Source organism: Oncorhynchus nerka, linkage group LG19, assembly GCF_034236695.1.
Source record: "Oncorhynchus nerka isolate Pitt River linkage group LG19, Oner_Uvic_2.0, whole genome shotgun sequence".
In the NCBI taxonomy this organism is placed as follows: Eukaryota; Metazoa; Chordata; class Actinopteri; order Salmoniformes; family Salmonidae; genus Oncorhynchus; species Oncorhynchus nerka.
In genome coordinates, this window is record NC_088414.1 from 39,570,362 (window position 1) to 39,596,309 (window position 25,948).

The following is a 25,948-nucleotide window of genomic DNA, read 5'->3' on the forward strand; positions in this document are numbered from 1 at the left end:
CTGTCCCCTGCCTCTTCCTCCGTCTGTCCCCCTCTGCCTCCGTCTGTCCCCCTCTGCCTCCGTCTGCCCCCTCTGCCTCCGTCTGTCCCCCTCTGCCTCCGTCTGCCCCCTCTGCCTCCGTCTGCCCCCTCTGCCTGACCCTCCGTCTGTCCCTCTGCCTCCCTTCTCTCTCCGTCTGTCCCCCTCTGCCTCCGTCTGTCCCCCTCTGCCTCCGTCTGCCGCCCTCTGCCTCCGTCTGCCCCCTCTGCCTCCGTCTGCCCCCCTCTGCCTCCGTCTGCCCCCTCTGCCTCCGTCTGTCCCCCTCTGCCTCTGTCTCCCCCACTCCTCTGACCCTCAGTCTGTCCCCTCTGCTTCCGTCTCCCCCTCCCTGACCCTCCGTCTGTCCCTCTGCCTCCGTCTCCCCACTCCTGACCCTCCGTCTGTCCCCCTCTGCCTCCGTCTCCCCACTCCCTGACCCTCCGTCTGTCCCCCTCTGCCTCCGTCTCCCCCCACTCCCTGACCCTCTGTCTGTCCCCCTCTGCCTCCGTCTCCCCCACTCCCTGACCCTCCGTCTGTCCCCCTCTGCCTCAGTCTCCCCCACTCCCTGACCCTCTGTCTGTCCCTCTGCCTCCCTTCTCTCTCCGTCTGTACCCGACCCTCCGTCTCTCTCCGTCTGTCCCCCTCTGCCTCCGTCTCCCCCACCCACTCCCCCACTCTCCGTCTGTCCCACTCCCCCACCCTCACTCCCTCACTCCCCCACCCTCCGTCTGTCCCACTCCCCCACCCTCACTCCCTCCCTCCTCCCCCCTCACTCTGTCCCACTCCCCCCCCACCCTCACTCCCCCCTCCCCTCCGTCTGTCCCTCTGCCTCCCTTCTCTCTCTCCATCTGTCCCCTCTGCCTCCGTCTGTCCCCCTCTGCCTCCGTCTGCCCCCTCTGCCTCCGTCTGTCCCCCTCTGCCTCCGTCTGCCCCCCCACTGCCTCCGTCTGCCCCCCCCTGCCTCCCTTCTCTCTCCGTCCCTCTGCCCCCTCTGCCTCCGTCTGCCCCCTCCCCCATTCTGCCTCCGTCTGTCCCCCCCACCCTCCGTCTGCCTCCTGTCTGCCCCCTCTGCCTCCGTCTGTCCCCCTCTGCCTCCGTCTGTCCCCCTCCTGCCTCCGTCTGCCTCCGTCTGCCCCCCTCTGCCTCCGTCTGCCCCCTCTGCCTCCGTCTGCCCCCTCTGCCTCCGTCTGTCCCTCTGCCTCTTCTCTCCCCCCCCCCTGACCTCCGTCTGTCCCCCTCTGCCTCCCGTCTGTCCCCCTGCTCTGCCTCCGTCTGTCCCCCTCTGCCTCCGTCTGTCCCCTCTGCCTCCGTCTGCCCCCTCTGCCTCCGTCTGCCCCCTCTGCCTCCGTCTGTCCCCCTCTGCCTCTGTCTCCCCCACTCTGCCTCCGTCTGTCCCCCTCTGCCTCTGTCTCCCCCTCCCTGACCCTCTGTCCCCCTCTGTCTCTGCCTCCCCTCTCTCTCCGTCTGTCCTGTCTGTCCCCCTCCGCCTCCGTCTCCCCCACCCTCCCTCACTCCCTCTCCCACTCCCCCACCCTCCGTCTGTCCCCCTCTGCCTCCCCACCCTGTCTCCCCCCCCACTCCCTGACCCTCTGTCTGTCCCCCTCTGCCTCCGTCTCCCCCACTCCCTGACCCTCCGTCTGTCCCCCTCTGCCTCCGTCTCCCCCCACTCCCTGACCCTCCGTCTGTCCCCCTCTGCCTCAGTCTCCCCCACTCCCTGACCCTCCGTCTGTCCCTCTGCCTCCCTTCTCTCTCCGTCTGTACCCGACCCTCCGTCTCTCTCCGTCTGTCCCCCTCCGCCTCCCCCACCCACTCCCCCACTCTCCGTCTGTCCCACTCCCCCACCCTCACTCCCTCACTCCCCCACCATCCGTCTGTCCCACTCCCCCACCCTCACTCCCTCCCTCACTCCCCCGTCTGTCCCACTCCCCCACCCTCACTCCTCACTCCCCCACCCTCCGTCTGTCCCACTCCCCCACCCTCACTCCCTCACTCACTCCCCGTCTGTCCCACTCCCCCACCCTCACTCTCCCACCCTCCGTCTGTCCCACTCCCACCCTCCGTCTGTCCCACTCCCACCCTCCATCTGTCCCACTCCCTCCCTCCCTCCGTCTGTCCTACTCCCCCACCCTCACTCTCCCACCCTCCGTCTGTCCCACTCCCCCACCCTCACTCTCCCACCCTCCGTCTGTCCCACTCTCCGCCTGTCCCACTCCCACCCTCCGTCTGTCCCACTCCCACCCTCCGTCTGTCCCACTCCCCCACCGTCCCACTCTCCCACTCTCCGTCTGTCCCACTCCCCACTCCCCCCCACTGTCCCCACTCCCCCATTCTCCGTCTGTCCCACTCCCCCACCGTCCCACTCTCCCACTCTCAGTCTGTCCCACTCCCCCACCCTCCGTCTGCCCCACTCCCCCACCCTCCGTCTGTCCCACTCCCCCCACCCTCCGTCTGTCCCACTCCCCCACCCTCCGTCTGTCCCACTCCCCCACTCTCCGTCTGTCCGTCTGCCCCCTCTGCCTCCGTCTGCCCCCTCTGCCTCCGTCTGCCCCCTCTGCCTCCGTCTGCCCCCTCTGCCCCCCCTCTGCCTCCGTCTGTCCCCCTCTGCCTCCGTCTGCCCCCTCTGCCTCAGTCTTCCCCCTCTGCCTCCGTCTGCCCCACTCCCTGACCCTCCGTCTGTCCCTCTGCCTCCCTTCTCTCTCCGTCTGTCCCCCTCTGCCTCCGTCTGTCCCCCTCTGCCTCCGTCTCCCCCACTCCCTGACCCTCAGTCTGTCCCCCTCTGCTTCCGTCTCCCCCACTCCCCGACCCTCTGTCTGTCCCCCTCTGCCTCAGTCTCCCCACTCCCTGACCCTCTGTCTGTCCCCCTCTGCCTCCGTCTCCCCCACTCCCTGACCCTCCGTCTGTCCCCCTCTGCCTCAGTCTCCCCCACTCCCTGACCCTCTGTCTGTCCCTCTGCCTCCCTTCTCTCTCCGTCTGTACCCGACCCTCCGTCTCTCTCCGTCTGTCCCCCTCTGCCTCAGTCTCCCCCACCCACTCTCCGTCTGTCCCACTCCCCCACCCTCACTCCCTCACTCCCCCACCCTCCGTCTGTCCCACTCCCCCACCCTCACTCCCTCACTCACTCCCCGTCTGTCCCACTCCCCCCACCCTCACTCTCCCACCCTCCGTCTGTCCCACTCCCACCCTCCATCTGTCCCCCACCCTCCATCTCCCACCCCTCCCTCCGTCTGTCCTACTCCCCCACCCTCACTCTCCCACCCTCCGTCTGTCCCACTCCCCCACCCTCACTCTCCCACCCTCCGTCTGTCCCACTCCCCCACCCTCACTCTCCCACCCTCCGTCTGTCCCACTCTCCGCCTGTCCCACTCCCACCCTCCGTCTGTCCCACTCCCCCACCCTCCGTCTGTCCCACTCCCCCACCATCCGTCTGTCCCACTCCCCCACTCTCCGTCTGTCCCACTCCCCCACTCCCCTCTCCCACTCTCAGTCTGTCCCACTCCCCCACTCCCCTCCCCCACTCTCCGTCTGTCCCACTCCCCCACTCTCCGTCTGTCCCACTCCCCACCGTCCCACTCTCCCACTCTCAGTCTGTCCCACTCCCCCACTCTCCGTCCCCCACTCCCCACTCTCCGTCTGTCCCACTCCCCCACTCTCCGTCTGTCCCACTCCCCCACCCCCCACTCCCCCCACCGTCCCACTCTCCCACTCCCCCCCACTCTCCCACTCCGTCTGTCCCACTCCCCCACTCTCCGTCTGTCCCACTCCCCCACTCTCCGTCTGTCCCCCCTCTCCCCCACTCTCCGTCTGTCCCACTCCCCCACTCTCCGTCTGTCCCACTCCCCCACTCTCCGTCTGTCCCCCCACTCCGTCCCACTCCCGACCCTCTGTCCCCCCTCTGTCCCACTCTCCCTCTCCGTCTGTCCCACTCCCCCACTCTCCGTCTGTCCCACTCCCCCACTCCTCCGTCTGTCCCACTCCCCCACTCTCTCCGTCTGTCCCACTCTCCCACTCCCTCTGTCCCCCTCTGCCTCACTCCCCCACTCTCCGTCTGTCCCACTCCCCACTCTCCGTCTGTCCCACTCCCCCCTCCGTCCCACTCTCCACTCTCCCACTCTCCGTCTGTCCCACTCCCCCACCCTCCGTCTGTCCCACTCCCCCACTCTCCGTCTGTCCCACTCCCCCCCCCTGTCCGTCTGTCCCTCTCCCCACCGTCCCACTCTCCCACTCTCAGTCTGTCCCACTCCCCCACTCTCCGTCAGTCCCACTCACACACCGTCCCCACTCCCCCACTCTCCGTCTGTCCCACTCCCCCACTCTCAGTCTGTCCCACTCCCCCACTGTCCCACTCCCCCACTCTCCGTCTGTCCCACTCCCCCACTCTCCGTCTGTCCCACTCCCCCACCGTCCCACTCTCCCACTCTCAGTCTGTCCCACTCCCCCACTCTCCGTCTGTCCCACTCCCCCACTCTCCGTCTGTCCCACTCCCCCACTCTCAGTCTGTCCCACTCCCCCACCGTCCCACTCTCCCACTCTCAGTCTGTCCCACTCTCCCACTCTCCGTCTGTCCCACTCCCCCACTCTCCGTCTGTCCCACTCCCCCACCGTCCCACTCTCCCACTCTCCGTCTGTCCCACTCCCCCACTGTCCCTCCCCCACTCTCCGTCTGTCCCACTCCCCCACCCTCCGTCTGTCCCACTCCCCCACCATCCGTCTGTCCCACTCCCCCACTCTCCGTCTGTCCCACTCCCCCACCGTCCCACTCTCCCACTCTCAGTCTGTCCCACTCCCCCACTGTCCCACTCCCCCACTCTCCGTCTGTCCCACTCCCCCACTCTCCGTCTGTCCCACTCACCCACCGTCCCACTCTCCCACTCTCAGTCTGTCCCACTCCCCCACACTCCGTCTGTCCCACTCCCCCACTCTCCGTCTGTCCCACTCCCCCACTCTCCGTCTGTCCCACTCCCCCACCACTCTCCGTCTGTCCCACTCCCCCACTCTCCGTCTGTCCCACTCCCCACTCTCCCCACTCTCCGTCTGTCCCACTCCCCCACCGTCCCACTCCCCCACCGTCCCACTCTCCGTCTGTCCCACTCCCCCACTCTCCGTCTGTCCCACTCCCCCCACCCCCCGTCTGTCCCACTCTCCCACTCTCCGTCTGTCCCACTCTCCCACTCTCCGTCTGTCCCACTCCCCACTCTCCGTCTGTCCCACTCCCCCCACTCTCCGTCTGTCCCACTCCCCCCACCGTCCCACTCTCCACTCTCCCACTCTCCGTCTGTCCCACTCCCCCACTCTCCGTCTGTCCCACTCCCCCACCGTCCCACTCTCCCACTCTCCGTCTGTCCCACTCCCCCCACTGTCCGTCTGTCCCACTCCCCCACCGTCCCACTCTCCCAACCTCCGTCTGTCCCACTCCCACCCTCCGTCTGTCCCACTCCCCCACCCTCCGTCTGTCCCACTCCCCCACTCTCCGTCTGTCCCACTCCCCCACTCTCCGTCTGTCCCACTCCCCCACCGTCCCACTCTCCCACTCTCAGTCTGTCCCACTCCCCCACTCTCCGTCAGTCCCACTCACACACCGTCCCCACTCCCCCACTCTCCGTCTGTCCCACTCCCCCACTCTCAGTCTGTCCCACTCCCCCACTGTCCCACTCCCCCACTCTCCGTCTGTCCCACTCCCCCACTCTCCGTCTGTCCCACTCCCCCACCGTCCCACTCTCCCACTCTCAGTCTGTCCCACTCCCCACTCTCCGTCTGTCCCACTCCCCCACTCTCCGTCTGTCCCACTCCCCCACTCTCAGTCTGTCCCACTCCCCCACCGTCCCACTCTCCCACTCTCAGTCTGTCCCACTCTCCCACTCTCCGTCTGTCCCACTCCCCCACTCTCCGTCTGTCCCACTCCCCCACCGTCCCACTCTCCCACTCCCCCACTCTCCGTCTGTCCCACTCCCCCACTGTCCCACTCCCCCACTCTCCGTCTGTCCCACTCCCCCACTCTCCTTCTGTCCCACTCCCCCACCGTCCCACTCTCCCACCCTCAGTCTGTCCCACTCCCACCCTCCGTCTGTCCCACTCCCCCACTCTGTCTGTCCCACTCCCCCCACTCTCCCACCCTCCGTCTGTCCCACTCCCCCTCTCCGTCTGTCCCACTCCCCCACTCCGTCTGTCCCACTCCCCCACCGTCCCACTCTCCCACTCTCAGTCTGTCCCACTCCCCCACCCTCCGTCTGTCCCACTCCCCCACTCTCCGTCTGTCCCACTCTCCCACTCTCCGTCTGTCCCACTCACACACTGTCCCACTCCCCCACCCTCCGTCTGTCCCACTCCCCCCCTGTCCCACTCTCCCACTCTCCCACAGTCTGTCCCACTCCCCACTCCCCGTCTGTCCCACTCTCCCTGTCCCACTGTCCCACTCTCCGTCTGTCCCACTCTCCCACTCTCTGTCTGTCCCACTCTCCGTCTGTCCCACTCACACACCGTCCCACTCTCCCACCCTCCGTCTGTCCCACTCTCCCACTCTCCGTCTGTCCCACTCTCCCACTCTCCGTCTGACCCACTCCCCCACCGTCCCACTCCCCCACTCTCCGTCTGTCCCACTCTCCCACTCTCCGTCTGTCCCACTCTCCCACTCTCCGTCTGACCCACTCCCCCACCGTCCCACTCCCCCACTCTCCGTCTGTCCCACTCTCCCACTCTCCGTCTGTCCCACTCTCCCACTCTCAGTCTGTCCCACTCCCCCACCGTCCCACTCTCCCACTCTCCGTCTGTCCCACTCTCCCACTCTCCGTCTGTCCCACTCACACACCGTCCCACTCTCCCACCCTCCGTCTGTCCCACTCTCCCACTGTCCCACTCTCCCACTCTCAGTCTGTCCCACTCACACACCGTCCCACTCCCCCACTCTCAGTCTGTCCCACTCCCCCACCGTCCCACTCTCCCACTCTCCGTCTGTCCCACTCTCCCACTCTCCGTCTGTCCCACTCCCCCACCCTCCGTCTGTCCCACTCCCCCACCCTCCGTCTGTCCCACTCTCCCACTCTCCGTCTGACCCACTCTCCCTGTCCCACTCTCCCACTCTCCGTCTGTCCCACTCCCCCACCGTCCCACTCCCCCACTCTCCGTCTGTCCCACTCCCCGTCTGTCCCACTCTCCCACTCTCCGTCTGTCCCACTCTCCCACTCTCCGTCTGTCCCACTCCCCCACTCTCCGTCTGTCCCACTCCCCACTCTCCGTCTGTCCCACTCTCCCACTCTCCGTCTGTCCCACTCCCCCACTGTCCGTCTGTCCCACTCCCCCACCGTCCCACTCTCCCACTCCCCCACTGTCCCACTCCCCCACTCTCCGTCTGTCCCACTCCCCCACTCTCCGTCTGTCCCACTCCCCCACCGTCCCACTCTCCCAACCTCCGTCTGTCCCACTCCCACCCTCCGTCTGTCCCACTCCCCCACCCTCCGTCTGTCCCACTCCCCCACTCTCCGTCTGTCCCACTCCCCCACCTCCGTCCCCACTCCCCCACCGTCCCACTCCCACACTCTCAGTCTGTCCCACTCTCCCACTCTCCGTCTGTCCCACTCCCCCACTCTCCGTCTGTCCCACTCACACACCGTCCCACTCCCCCACTCTCCGTCTGTCCCACTCCCCCACTCTCCGTCTGTCCCACTCCCCCACTGTCCCACTCCCCCACTCTCCGTCTGTCCCACTCCCCCACTCTCCGTCTGTCCCACTGTCCCACTCCCCCACTCTCAGTCTGTCCCACTCCCCCACTCTCCGTCTGTCCCACTCCCCCACTCTCCGTCTGTCCCACTCCCCCACTCTCCGTCTGTCCCACTCCCCCACCGTCCCACTCTCCCACTCTCAGTCTGTCCCACTCTCCCACTCTCCGTCTGTCCCACTCCCCCACTCTCCGTCTGTCCCACTCCCCCACCGTCCCACTCTCCCACTCTCCGTCTGTCCCACTCCCCCACTGTCCCACTCCCCCACTCTCCGTCTGTCCCACTCTCCCACTCTCCGTCTGTCCCACTCACACACCGTCCCACTCCCCCACCCTCCGTCTGTCCCACTCCCCCCCACTCTCCCCACTCTCCGTCCCCACTCTCCCACTCTCCGTCTGTCCCACTCTCTGTCTGTCCCACTCCCCCACCGTCCCACTCCCCCACTCTCCGTCTGTCCCACTCTCCCACTCTCCGTCTGTCCCACTCTCCCACTCTCCGTCTGTCCCACTCTCCCACTCTCCGTCTGTCCCACTCTCCCATTCTCCGTCTGTCCCACTCTCCCACTCTCCGTCTGTCCCACTCCCCCACCGTCCCACTCCCCCACTCTCCGTCTGTCCCACTCTCCCACTCTCCGTCTGTCCCACTCTCCCACTCCCCCACCGTCCCACTCTCCCACTCTCCGTCTGTCCCACTCTCCCACTCTCCGTCTGTCCCACTCACACACCGTCCCACTCTCCCACCCTCCGTCTGTCCCACTCTCCCACTCTCCCACTCTCCGTCTGTCCCACTCACACACCGTCCCACTCCCCCACTCTCAGTCTGTCCCACTCCCCACCGTCCCACTCTCCCACTCTCCGTCTGTCCCACTCTCCCACTCTCCGTCTGTCCCACTCCCCCACCCTCCGTCTGTCCCACTCTCCCACTCTCCGTCTGTCCCACTCTCCCACTCTCCGTCTGTCCCACTCTCCTCTCCGTCTGTCCCACTCCCCCACCGTCCCACTCCCCCACCCTCCGTCTGTCCCACTCTCCCACTCTCCGTCTGTCCCACTCTCCCACTCTCCGTCTGTCCCACTCTCCCACTCTCCGTCTGTCCCACTCCCCCACCGTCCCACTCCCCACTCTCCGTCTGTCCCACTCTCCCACTCTCCGTCTGTCCCACTCTCCCACTCTCCGTCTGTCCCACTCTCCCACTCTCCGTCTGTCCCACTCACACACCGTCCCACTCCCCCACTCTCAGTCTGTCCCACTCCCCCACCGTCCCACTCCCCCACCCTCCGTCTGTCCCACTCTCCCACTCTCCGTCTGTCCCACTCTCCCACTCTCCGTCTGTCCCACTCTCCCACTCTCCGTCTGTCCCACTCCCCCCACCGTCCCACTCCCCCACTCTCCGTCTGTCCCACTCTCCCACTCTCCGTCTGTCCCACTCCCCCACCGTCCCACTCCCCCCTCTCCGTCTGTCCCACTCTCTCCGTCTGTCCCACTCTCCCACTCTCCGTCTGTCCCACTCCCCCACTCTCCCACTCCCCACCCCCGTCTGTCCCACTCTCCCCACTCTCCGTCTGTCCCACTCTCCCACTCTCCGTCTGTCCCACTCCCCACTCTCCGTCCCCACTCCCCCCCACCGTCCCACTCCCCCACTCTCCGTCTGTCCCACTCTCCCACTCTCCGTCTGTCCCACTCCCCCACCGTCCCACTCCCCCACCGTCCCCTCCCCCCACTCTCCGTCTGTCCCACTCCCCCACTCTCCGTCTGTCCCACTCCCCCACCGTCCCACTCCCCCACTCTCCGTCTGTCCCACTCTCCCACTCTCCGTCTGTCCCACTCCCCCACCGTCCCACTCCCCCACTCCCTCCCTTCGTTTTTCACTGTGTATTTATTCCTCATGTCATTAATTATATTTTTTATTTTATTCTTTATCTTATCTTTAACTCTGTTAACTCTTGAAAAGGCCGTAAAGTCAGCATTTCACTGTTAGTCTACGAAGCATGTGGGGGAAAAAAGTTGATTTGATTTTGTGGTGAATGTAATTCTGTTCCCCTCGCTCCCTCCCTCTTTTTTCAGCAGTAGTGAATGTATTCTCTCTCTTCCTGTCTGTCCCCCCCCCTCAGTAGCTGTAGTGGTGATGTAACCGTGCTCTTCTCTCTCTAACAGGACAGAGCTGTTGGATGGAAACTGTTCCCAGCTGAAAGGTTTATTTCTTTAACCAATCCATCACTTCCTCTCTCTTTAACCCCTACTATACCAATCCCTCACTTCCTCCCTTTTTTAAACCATCATTTGCCAATCCCTCACTTACTCCCTTTTTAAACCATACTATGCCAATCCCTCACTTCCTCCCTCTTTAAACCATACTATGCCAATCCCTCACTTCCTCCCTCTTTAACCCCTACTATGCCAATCCCTCACTTCCTCCCTCTTTAACCCCTACTATGCCAATCCCTCACTTCCTCCCTCTTCAAACCATACTATGCCAATCCCTCACTTCCTCCCTCTTTAACCCCTACTATGTCAATCCCTCACTTCCTCCCTCTTTAACCCCTACTATGCCAATCCCTCACTTCCTCCCTCTTTAAACCATACTATGCCAATCCCTCACTTCCTCCCTCTTTAACCCCTACTATGTCAATCCCTCACTTCCTCCCTCTTTAACCCCTACTATGCCAATCCCTCACTTCCTCCCTCTTTAACCCCTACTATGCCAATCCCTCACTTCCTCCCTCTTTAAACCATACTATGCCAATCCCTCACTTCCTCCCTCTTTAACCCCTACTACGTCAATCCCTCACTTCCTCCCTCTTTAAACCATACTACGCCAATCCCTCACTTCCTCCCTCTTTAAACCATACTACGCCAATCCCTCACTTCCTCTCTCTTTAACCCCTACTATGCCAATCCCTCACTTCCTCCCTCTTTAACCCCTACTATGCCAATCCCTCACTTCCTCCCTCTTTAACCCCTACTATGCCAATCCCTCACTTCCTCCCTCTTTAAACCATACTATGCCAATCCCTCACTTCCTCCCTCTTTAACCCCTACTATGCCAATCCCTCACTTCCTCCCTCTTTAACCCCTACTATGCCAATCCCTCACTTCCTCCCTCTTTAACCCATACTATGCCAATCCCTCACTTACTCCCTTTTTAAACCATACTATTCCAATCCCTCACTTCCTCCCTCTTTCTAAAAACTTCCACACAAACCTTCTCAAACTCTTTCTCTCTTTAACCCAGACTACTTGAACTAAGGATGGACACGTATTTATGTTTTAATATTCAAACAACGCCAGGGGATTTTTTTTCGGGAACCAGATATCCGAGGTTGTCTCAAGGGGAGTGGGATATGCAAAACATTTCTATTTTACCAAAAACCTTTGAGGGTTAAATGTAAAGCAGTAGATCAACACATCGTTATAAAAAAGCAATGAAAAAAGCTTTTTTCATTGTTAAAATAGCCCAGAAGAAATGTCTTCAAAAATTAACACTCACTAAAGTAGTCAATATTAACGTCCCGTTCGGATATCCAGATTTTCGATTAACCGTGCCGGTCCCTAATGCCTGCCTCGGTCACCCTTTTCACTGCCTCGGTCACCATTTTTCACTGCCTCGGTCACCATTTTTCACTGCCTCGGTCACCATTTTTCACTGCCTCGGTCACCATTTTTCACTGCCTCGGTCCCCTTTTCTCAAATACACTGTGATTTTACTGTGGTCTGAGAGAGGTGTTAGTGGGCTGACTGTGAAAGCTCCGAGGGAAACTGGGTTGAGGTCGGTGATAAATTTGTCTCTCTCCCTCTCCACCCACACATAAAAGTGCATTTGGGAAGTATTCCGACCCCTTGACTTTTTCCACATTTTGTTACATTACAGCCTTATTATCAAATTGATTAAATACATTTTTCCCCCTCATAAATCTTCACAAAATACCACATAATGACAAAGCAAAAGACAGGTTTTTAGAAATTGTATCAAATTTATAAAAAATAACAAACTCATATCACACTGACATAAGTATTCAAACCCTTTACTCAGTACTTTGTTGAACAACATTTGGCAGCAATTACAGCCCTGAGTCTTCTTGGGTATGACGCTACAAGCGTAGCGTATGGGGGTCTCTCCAGAGATGTTCAATCAGGTTCAAGTCCGAGCTCTGGCTGGGCCACTTCAAGGACATTGAGACTTGTCCCGAAGCCCGTCGGAGGTCCTGTGCTCTCTGAAGCAGGTTTTCATCAAGGATCACTCTGTACATTGCTCCGTTCATCTTTCCTTCGATCCTGACTAGTCTCCCAGTCCTAGCCGCTGAAAAACATTCCCACAGCATGATGCTGCCACCACCATGCTTCACAGTAGGGATGCTGCCACCACCATGCGTCACAGTAGGGATGCTGCCACCACCATGCTTCACAGTAGGGATGGTGCCACCACCATGCTTCACAGTAGGGATGGTGCCACCACCATGCTTCACAGTAGGGATGGTGCCAGGTTTCCTCCAGCTGTGACCCTTGGCATTTAAGCCAAAGAGTTCAATTTTGGTTTCATCAGACCAGAGAATCTTGTTTCTCATGTTCGGAGAGTCCTTTAGGAGCCTTTTGGCAAACTCCAACCGGGCTGTCGTGTGCCTTTTACAGAGGAACGGCTTCTGTCTGGCCACGCTACCATAAAGGCTTGATTGGTGAAGTGCTGCAGAGATGATTGTCCTTCTGGAAGCTTCTCCCATCTCCACAGAGGAACTCTGGAGAGAGTCACACTGTCAGGGAGACCATTGGGTTCTTGGTCACTTCCCTGACCAAGGCCCTTCACCCCGATTGCTCAGTTTGGCCGGGCGGCCATCTCTGGGAAGAGTCTTGGTGGTTCCAAACATCTTCCATTTAATAATGGAGGCCAATGTGTTCTTGGGGACTTTCAATGCTGCAAAACTTTTATACTTTTCCCCAGATCTGTGCCTCGACAATCTATACAGATAATTCCTTCAGCCTCATGGCTTGGTTTTTGTCTGACATTTATTGACAGGTGTGTGCAATTCCAAATCATGTCCAATCAATTGAATTTAAACAGGTGGACTCCAATCAAGTTGTAGAAACATCTCAAGGAAGATCAACGGAAACAGGACGCACCTGAACTCAATTTTCAGTCTCATTGCAAAAAGGTCTGAATACTTATGTAAATAAGGTATTTCATTTTAATTTTTAATCCATTTGTAGAAATGTCTAAAAACCTGTTTTCACTTTGTCGTTATGGGGTTTTGTGTGAAGATCGATGAGGGAAAAAAGGTAATTTAATCTATTGTAGAATAAGGCTGTAATGCAACAAAACGTGGGAAAGGTCAAGGGGTCTGAATACTTTCCTAATGCACTATTTATATGTATGTTAGCTAATCCAAGTTCATAATTTTAAAAGGCTAATTGATCATTAGAAAACCCTTTTGCAATTACATAAGCACAGCTGAAACTGTTGTACTGATTAAAGAAGCAATACAACTGTCCTTCTTTAGACTAGTTGACTATCTGGAGCGTCAGCATTTGTGGGTTTGATTACAGGCTAAAAATGGTTAAAAAAAAACTTTCTTCTGAAACTTGTCAGTCTATTCTTGTTCTGAGAAATTAAGGCTATTCCATGTGAGAAATTTCCAAGAAACTGAAGATCTTGTACAACGCTGTGTACTACTCCCTTCACAGAACAGCGCAAACTAGCCCTAACCAGAATAGAAAGAGGAGTGGGAGGCCCCGGTGCACAACTAAGCAAGAGGACAAATGCATTAGTGTGTCTAGTTTGAGAGGCAGATGCTTCACAAGTCCTCAACTGGCAGCTTCATTAAATAGTACCCGCAAAACACCAGTCTCAACGTCAACAGTGAAGAGGCGACTCTGGGATGCTGGCCTTCTAGGCAGCAGAGTTGCAAAGAAAAAGATATATCTCAGACTGGCCAATAAAAATAAAAGATTATGATGGGCAAAAGAACACAGACACTGGACAGAGGAACTTTGCCTAGAAGGCCAGCATCCTGGAGTCGCCTCTTCATTGTTGATGTTGAGACTTGTTTAGCGGGTACTATTTAATGTTTCATTTGAGAAACATACGACTCACAAGTCCTCAACTGGCAGCTTCATTAAATAGTACCCGCAAAACACCAGTCTCAACGTCAACAATGAAGAGGCGACTCCGGGATGCTGGCCGACACCATTCCCTCTTTCCATTTTCTTGTCTATTCTCTGGTGTTAGTCCTCCCAGAGTTATACCAGAGCCTTGTCCCTTTGTGTATACCAGAGCCTTGTCCTTTTGTGAGCCTTGTCCCTTTGTGTATACCAGAGCCTTGTCTCTTTCCTTCCTCACTGTGCTAGGTCAGAGCTCCACTTCCTGGTTCGTCTCACAGTGACAGCATTCTGAACAGGTCAGACAGGTTACATCTTGTCTTCCTAATACATACACCTGTTTAACACCTACCTGTCTCTCTTCATGTCTTCCTAATACATACACCTGTTTAACACCTACCTGTCTCTATTCTTGTCTTCCTAATACATACACCTGTTTAACACCTACCTGTCTCTCTTCTTGTCTTCCTAATACATACACCTGTTTAACACCTACCTGTCTCTCTTCTTGTCTTCCTAATACATACACCTGTCTAACACCTACCTGTCTCTATTCTTGTCTTTCTAATACATACACCTGTTTAACACCTACCTGTCTCTCTTCATGTCTTCCTAATACATACACCTGTTTAACACCTACCCGTCTCTCTTCTTGTCTTCCTAATACATACACCTGTTTAACACCTACCTGTCTCTCTTCGTGTCTTCCTAATACATACACCTGTTTAACACCTACCTGTCTCTCTTCTTGTCTTCCTAATACACCTGTTTAACACCTACCTGTCTCTCTTCTTGTCTTCCTAATACATACACCTGTTTAACACCTACCTGTCTCTCTTCTTGTCTTCCTAATACACACTGTTTAACACCTACCTGTCTCTCTTCGTGTCTTCCTAATACATACACCTGTTTAACACCTACCTGTCTCTCTTCTTGTCTTCCTAATACACCTGTTTAACACCTACCTGTCTCTCTTCTTGTCTTCCTAATACATACACCTGTTTAACACCTACCTGTTTAACACCTACTTCTTGTCTTCCTAATACATACACCTGTTTAACACCTACCTGTCTCTCTTCTTGTTATATAATTATAGATATGAATGTCATTCTCTTCATGGTGATGTATCCTGAATAGGTACACAAAAGGTGGAAATATGCAATATTCTTCTTTTGTATATTTGGGTATTATTCAACACCCAGGCTATTATTGTAACAAGCCCAATCCCCAAACAAGACCACATTTTGTTTGGGCAGGACCAGACCAAATCTGAACCAATCACAGACGCCTATGCTTCACAAGTTTGGACATCACAGTCCCACACAGTATATTAGAGTATAGTAGACATTTTGAGTACAGCACCCTTCTCTATGGCGCGGCACCCTTCTCTACGGCGCGGCACCCTTCTCTACGGCGCGGCACCCTCCTCTACGGCGCGGCACCCTTCTCTACGGCACCCATCTCTACGGCACGGCACCCTTCTCTATGGCACGGCACCCTTCTCTACGGCACGGTAACCTTCTCTACGGCACCCTTCTCTACGGCGCGGCACCCTTCTCTACGGCACGGTAACCTTCTCTACGGCACGGCACCCTTCTCTACGGCACGGTAACCTTCTCTACGGCACGGCACCCTTCTCTACGGCACCCTTCTCTACGGCACGGCACCCTTCTCTACGGCACGGTAACCTTCTCTACAGCACCCTTCTCTACGGCACCCTTCTCTACGGCACCCTTCTCTACGGCACCCTTCTCTACGGCACCCTTCTCTACGGCGCGGCACCCTTCTCTACGGCGCGGCACACTTCTCTACGGCGCGGCACACTTCTCTACGGCGCGGCACACTTCTCTACGGCGCGGCACACTTCTCTACGGCGCGGCACACTTCTCTACGGCACCATTCTCTACGGCACCATTCTTTATGGCACGGCAACCTTCTCTACGGCACCCTTCTCTATGGCGCGGCACCCTTCTCTACGGCACGGCACCCTTCTCTACGGCACCATTCTCTACGGCACCATTCTCTATGGCACGGCACCCTTCTCTACGGCACCCTTCTCTACGGCGCGGCACCCTTCTCTACGGCGCGGCACCCTCCTCTACGGCACCCTCCTCTACGGCACCCTTCCCTACGGCACGGCACCCTTCTCTACTGTACTGTCTGAACTTGTGAAGCATAGACGTCTATGATTGGTTCAGCCAGGGCGGACTGACCAAAATGACAAAACTCCTTTTCAACGTCCACGGACGTCCGGTGTCGGTCGGTGCTTGTTACAGTAAATGGAAAGACGGTGGGTGTCATGTTAGGTGTCTGTCAGACCCGGGGTGAGGTGACATTAACTGGAGACAGAGATGAGAGAGAGAGAGAGGAAAGTGAGTGGGACGGAGGGGTTGTCCAGACAGTTTTCACAGTCTTGCTTTGACCACCACATGACAGACAGAGAAGGAAAAAACTGAGCTGAACATTAACAGTGTGCCAGGAGGACAGTAGTACTGAACATTAACAGTGTGCCAGGAGGACAGTAGTACTGAACATTAACAGTATGCCATGAGGACAGTAGTACTGAACATTAACAGTGTGCCAGTGGAAGGGAGGACAGTAGTACTGAACATTAACAGTGTGCCAGGAGGACAGTAGTACTGAACATTAACAGTGTGCCAGTGGAAGGGAGGACAGTAGTACTGAACATTAACAGTGTGCCAGGAGGACAGTAGTACTGAACATTAACAGTGTGCCAGGAGGACAGTAGTACTGAACATTAACAGTGTGCCAGGAGGACAGTAGTACTGAACATTAACAGTGTGCCAGGAGGACAGGGAGTACTGAACATTAACAGTGTGCCAGTAGGAACATTAACAGGGAGGACAGTAGTACTGAACATTAACAGTGTGCCAGTGGAAGGGAGGACAGTAGTACTGAACATTAACAGTGTGCCAGGAGGACAGTAGTACTGAACATTAACAGTATACCAGGTGGAAGGTACTGAACATTAACAGTATACCAGGAGGAGGACAGTAGTACTGAACATTAACAGTGTGCCAGTGGAAGGGAGGACAGTAGTACTGAACATTAACAGGGACAGTAGTACTGAACATTAACAGTATACCAGGAGGACAGTAGTACTGAACATTAACAGTATGGAAGGGGGAGGACCAGTGGAAGGGAGGACAGTGGAACATTAACAGTATACCAGGAGGACAGTAGTACTGAACATTAACAGTATACCAGGAAGGGAGGACAGTAGTACTGAACATTAACAGTATACCAGGGAAGGACAGTAGTACTGAGGGAGGACAGTGGAAGGGAGGACAGTAGTACTGAACATTAACAGTGTGCCAGGGAAGGAGGACAGTAGTACTGAACATTAACAGTGTGCCAGTGGAAGGGAGGACAGTAGTACTGAACATTAACAGTATACTGCCAGGAAGGGAGGACAGTAGTACTGAACATTAACAGTATGCCAGGAGGACAGTAGTACTGAACATTAACAGTATACCAGGGAGGGACAGTAGTACTGAACATTAACAGTGTGCCAGGAGGACAGTAGTACTGAACATTAACAGTATACCAGTGGAAGGGAGGACAGTAGTACTGAACATTAACAGTATGCCAGGGAAGGACAGTAGTACTGAACATTAACAGTATACCAGGAAGGGTAGTACTGAACAGTAGTAGTACTGAACATTAACAGTATACCAGTGGAAGGGAGGACAGTAGTACTGAACATTAACAGTATACCAGGAGGACAGTAGTACTGAACATTAACAGTATGCCAGGAGGACAGTAGTACTGAACATTAACAGTATACCAGGAGGACAGTAGTACTGAACATTAACAGTGTGCCAGGAGGACAGTAGTACTGAACATTAACAGTATACCAGTGGAAGGGAGGACAGTAGTACTGAACATTAACAGTATACCAGGAGGACAGTAGTACTGAACATTAACAGTATACCAGGAGGACAGTAGTACTGAACATTAACAGTGTGCCAGTGGAAGGGAGGACAGTAGTACTGAACATTAACAGTATACCAGGAGGACAGTAGTACTGAACATTAACAGTATACCAGGAGGACAGTAGTACTGAACATTAACAGTGTGCCAGGAGGACAGTAGTAGTATACCAGGAAGGAGGACAGTAGTACTGAACATTAACAGTATACCAGTGGAGGGGAGGACAGTAGTACTGAACATTAACAGTATACCAGTGGAAGTGTGCCAGGAGGACAGTAGTACTGAACATTAACAGTGTGCCAGTGGAAGGGAGGACAGTAGTACTGAACATTAACAGTATACCAGTGGAGTGGAAGGGAGGACAGTAGTACTGAACATTAACAGTATACCAGTGGAAGGGAGGACAGTAGTACTGAACATTAACAGTATACCAGTGGAGGAGGACAGTAGTACTGAACATTAACAGTATGCCAGGAGGACAGTGGAAGGGAGGTGCCAGGAGGACAGTAGTACTGAACATTAACAGTATACCAGTGGAAGGGAGGACAGTAGTACTGAACATTAACAGTATACCAGGAGGACAGTAGTACTGAACATTAACAGGGAGGACAGTAGTACTGAACATTAACAGTGTGCCAGTGGAAGGGAGGACAGTAGTACTGAACATTAACAGTATACCAGGAGGACAGTAGTACTGAACATTAACAGTATACCAGGAGGACAGTAGTACTGAACATTAACAGTGTGCCAGTAGAACATTAACAGGTGCCCGTGGACAGTAGTACTGAACATTAACAGTATACCAGTGGAAGGGAGGACAGTAGTACTGAACATTAACAGTGTGGAAGGGAGGACAGTAGTACTGAACAGGAGGACAGTAACAGTATACCAGGAGGACAGTAGTACTGAACATTAACAGTATACCAGGGAAGGAGGACAGTAGTACTGAACATTAACAGTGTGCCAGTGGAAGGACAGTAGTACTGAACATTAACAGTGTGCCAGGAGGACAGTAGTACTGAACATTAACAGTATACCAGTGGAAGGGAGGACAGTAGGAACATTAACAGTAGGAGGACAGTAGTACTGAACATTAACAGTATGCCAGGAGGACAGTAGTACTGAACATTAACAGTATACCAGGAGGACAGTAGTACTGAACATTAACAGTGTGCCAGGAGGACAGTAGTACTGAACATTAACAGTATACCAGTGGAAGGGAGGACAGTAGTACTGAACATTAACAGTATACCAGGAGGACAGTAGTACTGAACATTAACAGTATACCAGGAGGACAGTAGTACTGAACATTAACAGTGTGCCAGTGGAAGGGAGGACAGTAGTACTGAACATTAACAGTATACCAGGAGGACAGTAGTACTGAACATTAACAGTATACCAGGAGGACAGTAGTACTGAACATTAACAGTGTGCCAGGAGGACAGTAGTACTGAACATTAACAGTGTGCCCGTGGAAGGGAGGACAGTAGTACTGAACATTAACAGTATACCAGTGGAAGGGAGGACAGTAGTACTGAACATTAACAGTATACCAGTGGAAGGGAGGACAGTAGTACTGAACATTAACAGTGTGCCAGGAGGACAGTAGTACTGAACATTAACAGTGTGCCAGTGGAAGGGAGGACAGTAGTACTGAACATTAACAGTATACCAGTGGAAGGGAGGACAGTAGTACTGAACATTAACAGTATACCAGTGGAAGGGAGGACAGTAGTACTGAACATTAACAGTATACCAGTGGAAGGGAGGACAGTAGTACTGAACATTAACAGTATACCAGTGGAAGGGAGGACAGTAGTACTGAACATTAACCAGTGGAAGGGAGGACAGTAGTACTGAACATTAACAGTGTGCCAGGAGGACAGTAGTACTGAACATTAACAGTATACCAGTGGAAGGGAGGACAGTAGTACTGAACATTAACAGTGTGCCAGGAGGACAGTAGTACTGAACATTAACAGTATACCAGGAGGACAGTAGTACTGAACATTAACAGTATACCAGGAGGACAGTAGTACTGAACATTAACAGTATACCAGTGGAAGGGAGGACAGTAGCAGGTGACCCAACTGTGGTTTGTGACTACTATGATTTTCTCATTGTAGCCAATTCAAAATATCAATAATTCCATTACTGATAATAATTCATAAACAAAGTTGATATAACTAAAAAAAAAACTATAATGAATTGATAGGGCTACTTTTACTTTCAGTATCCTCTCTCCTCATGAGGGAGAGAAATTAGAACAAATATCTTCAAGATATGTGGTAACAGAATTATAAGGCACAAGGCAATGTTTTTTAAACTTACAAAAGGCAAATCATTTCAAGCAAAACTAAATATAAGTGTTGATATTAGTGTACATGGGTCTTTACTTCCACATTACGGGGTTTTTATGTATTTCTAATGCTGTTTAAGACTTGTTCTGGTAGATGTTTTCTAAGAACCCCTTTTTCATCCGTTTGACTAGAAATTAAAGCTTATTCCTCATTTTTTTGTATGTAAAATTGTTGAAACATGTATCTATACCTTCATTTAAAAACAATATATAGACTTTTAGCTTTCATTTGATATTATCCTAGGAAACTTCACATGTCGGTGCTCAGGGGTCCTTTTAGATGGTAATGCCCGGAATGTGTGCGTGTGACTAATACTGAGACAGGCTAGTGAGAGGTGATACAGGATGGGCATTTCAACCACAAGAAACCCACTCCATCCCTGTTTCCTCTCTCTCTTTCACCCCCAGCCCACACACACCTCTCACCTTTAACCCCTGCTACATCCAACTGTGTGTGGTAGCTAGAACAGAAGGGTATTCAACCTTTTGTGGAGTACGGAATGACCCAGTCCATTGTGACCATTCTAATTGATTCTACTTAATAACCTCACAATGGGCTCCTAAACTCCTTCTAGAACCTTAGAACAGAACACTGAGGCACACACACACTCCCATTGTTATGAAGTTCCTGCCCCACACCTCCACACTTCACAGGTGAGGACCCCACAGCGATGAGACGCCTTCTTGATTCCTCTGTGTGTTATCCACGCTCTCTCTTTATTTCCCCTCCTCGGTTCCTACCTTCCTCTCCTTTAACCAAAAATCTCATTCTCTCTTGGTTAAAAAGTGGATGTATTCATAGGCTTTATTCTACAGTTCCGTCTTCACCTCCAACTCTGACCCTCTCTCTCATCCAGCTGAACACTTATCGCTGCCACACACACACACACACACCTTTTCTTTACTATGATTGAATTACAGTACTGTAGCAGGGAGAGAGAGTGAGAGAGATTGTGAGAGTTCCTAGGGTAGTCAGCGTACTTTAATTACTAGCCTATGGCAGACCTCCAAGCCCTGGGCATTCATACCTCGTCTATGGTTGGACAGGTCATAGCATTCCTCATGTGGTATGAGGTAGAACAAAACAAACACACACAACCCCTCAGAGTTAGGCCACAGTCAGACACAATCCCAACTGAACTCATTATCCCAACATTATTACAACGTTAGCCTACCATGGCCTACGTGGAATAGCCCAGGGATCTAATGGACGAGCGACGCTCCCCATCCAACCAAACAGAGCTTGAGAGGATCTGCAGATAAGAATGGGGAGAAACTCCCCAAATACAGGTGTGCCAAGCTTGTAGCGTCATACCCAAGAAGAATCAAGGCTGTAATCGCTACCAAAGGGTCTGAATAGTTTCGGAAATGTGTTTTGTCATTAAGGGATATTGGAATGAATGGAATTCTACAGTAATTCAATTCAATGTTTCAAGGATAATATGACATCATTTTTTGTTGTTATAGCAACATTAGTAAAAACATGTAAATAATACACTTCCAGTCAAAAGTTAGAACACCTACTCATTCAAGGGTTTTCTTTATTTTTTACTATTTTCTACATTGTAGAATAATATAGTGAAGGCATCAAAACAATGAAAAAACACATAGAGAATCATGTAGTAACCAAAAAAAAAGTGTTAAACAAATCTAAATATATTTGAGTTTTGAGATTCTTCAAAATAGCCAACCTTTGTCTTGATGACAGCACTACCCCCCCCCCCCCCTCCTTCTAACTCTGACTCTATTGATAGCTACTTCACTGAGGAAGATTGTACTTTCCATGCCTGTGATATGTGGTTGTCCCACCTAGCGATCTTAAGATGAATGCATTAACTATACGTGTCCCTGGATAAGAGTCTGCTAAATGACTCACTAACTATACGTGTCTCTTGATAAGGGAGTCTGCTAAATGACTCACTAACTCTCCGTGTCTCTGGATAAGAGTCTGCTAAATGACTCACTAACTCTCCGTGTCTCTGGATAAGAGTCTGCTAAATGACTCACTAACTCTCCGTGTCTCTGGATAAGAGTCTGCTAAATGACTCACTAACTCTCCGTGTCTCTGGATAAGAGTCTGCTAAATGACTCACTAACTATACGTGTCTCTGGATAAGAGTCTGCTAAATGACTCACTAACTCTCCGTGTCTCTGGATAAGAGTCTGCTAAATGACTCACTAACTATACGTGTCTCTTGATAAGGGAGTCTGCTAAATGACTCACTAACTATACGTGTCTCTGGATAAGAGTCTGCTAAATGACTCACTAACTATATGTGTCTCTGGATAAGAGTCTGCTAAATGACTCACTAACTCTACGTGTCTCTGGATAAGAGTCTGCTAAATGACTCACTAACTATACGTGTCTCTGGATAAGGGAGTCTGCTAAATGACTCACTAACTATACGTGTCCCTGGATAAGGGAGTCTGCTAAATGACTCACTAACTCTTCGTGTCCCTGGATAAGAGTCTGCTAAATGACTCACTAACTATACGTGTCTCTGGATAAGAGTCTGCTAAATGACTCACTAACTATACGTGTCTCTTGATAAGGGAGTCTGCTAAATGACTCACTAACTATACGTGTCTCTGGATAAGAGTCTGCTAAATGACTCACTAACTATATGTGTCTCTGGATAAGAGTCTGCTAAATGACTCACTAACTATACGTGTCTCTTGATAAGGGAGTCTGCTAAATGACTCACTAACTATACGTGTCTCTGGATAAGAGTCTGCTAAATGACTCACTAACTATACGTGTCTCTGGATAAGAGTCTGCTAAATGACTCACTAACTATACGTGTCCCTGGATAAGGGAGTCTGCTAAATGACTCACTAACTATACGTGTCTCTGGATAAGAGTCTGCTAAATGACTCACTAACTATACGTGTCTCTGGATAAGGGAGTCTGCTAAATGACTCACTAACTATACGTGTCCCTGGATAAGGGAGTCTGCTAAATGACTCACTAACTCTTCGTGTCTCTGGATAAAAGTCTGCTAAATGACTCACTAACTCTTCGTGTCCCTGGATAAGAGTCTGCTAAATGACTCACTAACTATACGTGTCTCTGGATAAGAGTCTGCTAAATGACTCACTAACTATACGTGTCTCTGGATAAGAGTCTGCTAAATGACTCAGATGTCAATGTCATATGGTCGTGGCAGGGATCAAAGACAGGCAATAGAGAGAGATTGCACCGCCCATGTTGAGGCGAGGCGAGGAGGAGGAGGAACTGGTCAATACATGACAATGTGTGTTGTAAGACACTATTAGTTCAACTCCTCATCTTTGCTGACTATAGCCCAAGTGCTCGAAGAAAACAGTTGTTGCCATCATTGTGATTTAATTTGGCAGTGGTCAGAGACAGTAGAGAGGAGGGGTGTGAATGTTTAGATGTTAAAACATTTAAAGGAAGTTGGAATCTTTAACATTCAGCAAAATCCCTAACCCGAAACACTATGTTTTTTTCACTTAATTAATTTTTCACCACTTAATTAAAATCACAGTGCAGTTATCACAAAACACAGCATTTTCGGCGTTATAGTCGATAGGCTATAAAGGTCTGGGAAAGTTGTGTAATTCACATAAATACAGAGAGGAAGAGGTGAACTTTAGACTACTTTGGTGAATTTGCAATGCATGCATGACAAGACATTGCGAGATGCAGATTACCAAAACATGGCCTGCCTGCTCTGTCTCTTGGCTAATGATGCAAGTGTGTGTTCAGTCTTCAGTCTGTTGCGTGTAGAATATCCTAGCCTACTCATGGCACTGATGTCGCCAGGATACAGAGGTATCTTCGGGCCAGTCTTGCGAGCACGGGGTAGCCTACTATTCATTTTAGCCTCATAATATGAAATTACAGTAGGCTTTATCCCTTATCCTTTTCAGGCATAATGGAATGTGGGCCCTTGAAAGCGCCTCGGCTTCAGCATGTTTGTTAGGGTAGACTTACACAAAACATTTTTAAATGCCAACACGAAACCTTCCCTGGAGATTTGAATGGGCATTTGACTTGTCTGTAAAGGAATGAGGCTTCTGAAGCAGGACTAAAGTCCATCACTAGGCAACCAGAACTGTAAATCAAATCATCTTGATCTGCTGCCTGGCAGCCAGGAACATCTCTCCTTAAAAAAGGACTTTAAAGTTTGTTAAATGCCGTGATTTACCAAAACATTTAGTAGAAATAAAACATCTAGCTACCATACCATAAAAACACAGCATAAAAAAACAACAGCAGTACGAAACAACCTTTTCACAGCTATTTTTTATTGTATTATTCTCCTGGGGGGAGGGGGACACCGGAACCCATTAACCCTGACCCCCCCACATATAACCCAAAGTTATGCCTTTTGCCTATATGACTGAGGACTGCAAGGGCACCCCACACAGACAGCAGCTAAATGTAAACAGTAGCCCCACTGTGCCAAATGTTATAGCTACTGCTGCTATCTGTGCTTCTCGTCCTTTTCCTTATTTAATATTTTTAAAATCTCTTAATCATTAACATTTTATTTAATAAAAAAATTAATGATAGCCATCTGACCAGCCAAAATAACATTATTTGATTGACCAATTTCGTTATCTAGTCATCTTCAAGTTTGTCTACAGGCTGAAGAATAGACCGAGTTTAATCACACTAATAAGAATTCATTATAGACCTATTCACAATATGAATTTGACGTTGGAGGACACCGAACTGGTTACATTTTTCTTCTGAAACATTTGGCAAAATTTCTCACCATGTCTGCCGGGGTAGAGCCCGTCATCTTTGGAATCCGCTCACCGTAGGGCTTCAAGGAAGGAAATAATAGTATTTCCCCTATCGTCGTCTTTAAAATCTCGTAGACGGCAAATGATGAGTCTTTGATAATCAATTAAACGTCCAAAACACCAATTAAATCCCGTTAGTATCGATAGTCATCCTTTCAGTCACGAACGAATGTTGGAATGTGTTTTTCTTCTATTTCACACAAATTAGACATTTACTCCGTGTATTTTTTCGGTTAAAAAAAGGTTTTTAAAAACAGACTAGGATGTGCTTATAGATTCGACCGGAGGCGACCCTCCGACCCCCAAATGTGTAAAAAGATCAGCCTTTATATAAAGGTGCCTACGCCATAGGAAAATAAAATATATCGCGCTGTAACATCCGGACACGCCGATTTCTCTGTAAATCCGAACGGCTCTTCTGTTGCAAAAAAAAATTAAACGGAAAACTTCCACCGTTCTAAACGTTCAGTGGCGTTAAAATATCTCTCTCATACTCCGAAAAGCTGAGTTAAACCGTCGTTTTAGTCACAGACTATGTCCCTGTCTCTCTTCCTCCCGTCTGACTGTCATACTGGCTCAGAAGAACATGGCGGCAGTTCACTTCACGGTAGGAAAAAAAAAAGCGCTGAACTGAAAAGAGAGAGGGAGGAGGGGGAGACTACTGTTGCGAGTTGGAAAGATAAAACGGTCTCGGTGTCGTTTGGTGGGGGGAAAGCTTGCTTGCATAGGCCTCCGTGTCGAGAAAGGGGCGGAAAGTGGGGGGGTTTCTTTTCACGTGAATGAACACAGACACACTCACACTCCCAGAGGGTTCGAGTCAAAGTGACCCTAGACACACCAAGGTGACCAGTCTATAAAAAGACTAAAGATATCTACATGCTTAAACAGAAGGTCATTCTTCACTGTGTCACTAAACTATGATTCATGCTTTCCTAATAAATTTACTCTAATTTGAATTAGATTAATCAGGATGTTTAGGCAGCAGCCATATTTTATAACCTATTATATGAGTCATAAGGGTTAATTGTAATTAAATCATTGTAGTTGC

The 25,948-nt window shown here is 52.1% G+C and overlaps 1 protein-coding gene across 1 annotated transcript in view; it reads right to left on the reverse strand.

The window, feature by feature from the left end:
* Positions 1–25,519, reverse strand: part of ubl3a (ubiquitin-like 3a) — a 62,274-nt gene extending 36,755 nt beyond the window's left edge. Inside the window, exon 1 of the mRNA XM_065004936.1 lies at positions 24,870–25,519. Coding sequence (XP_064861008.1) covers positions 24,870–24,896 — 27 coding nt within the window. The 5' untranslated portion in view covers positions 24,897–25,519. The remainder of the gene's footprint in view (positions 1–24,869) is intronic.
* Between the last annotated feature and the right edge of the window lie 429 nt (positions 25,520–25,948).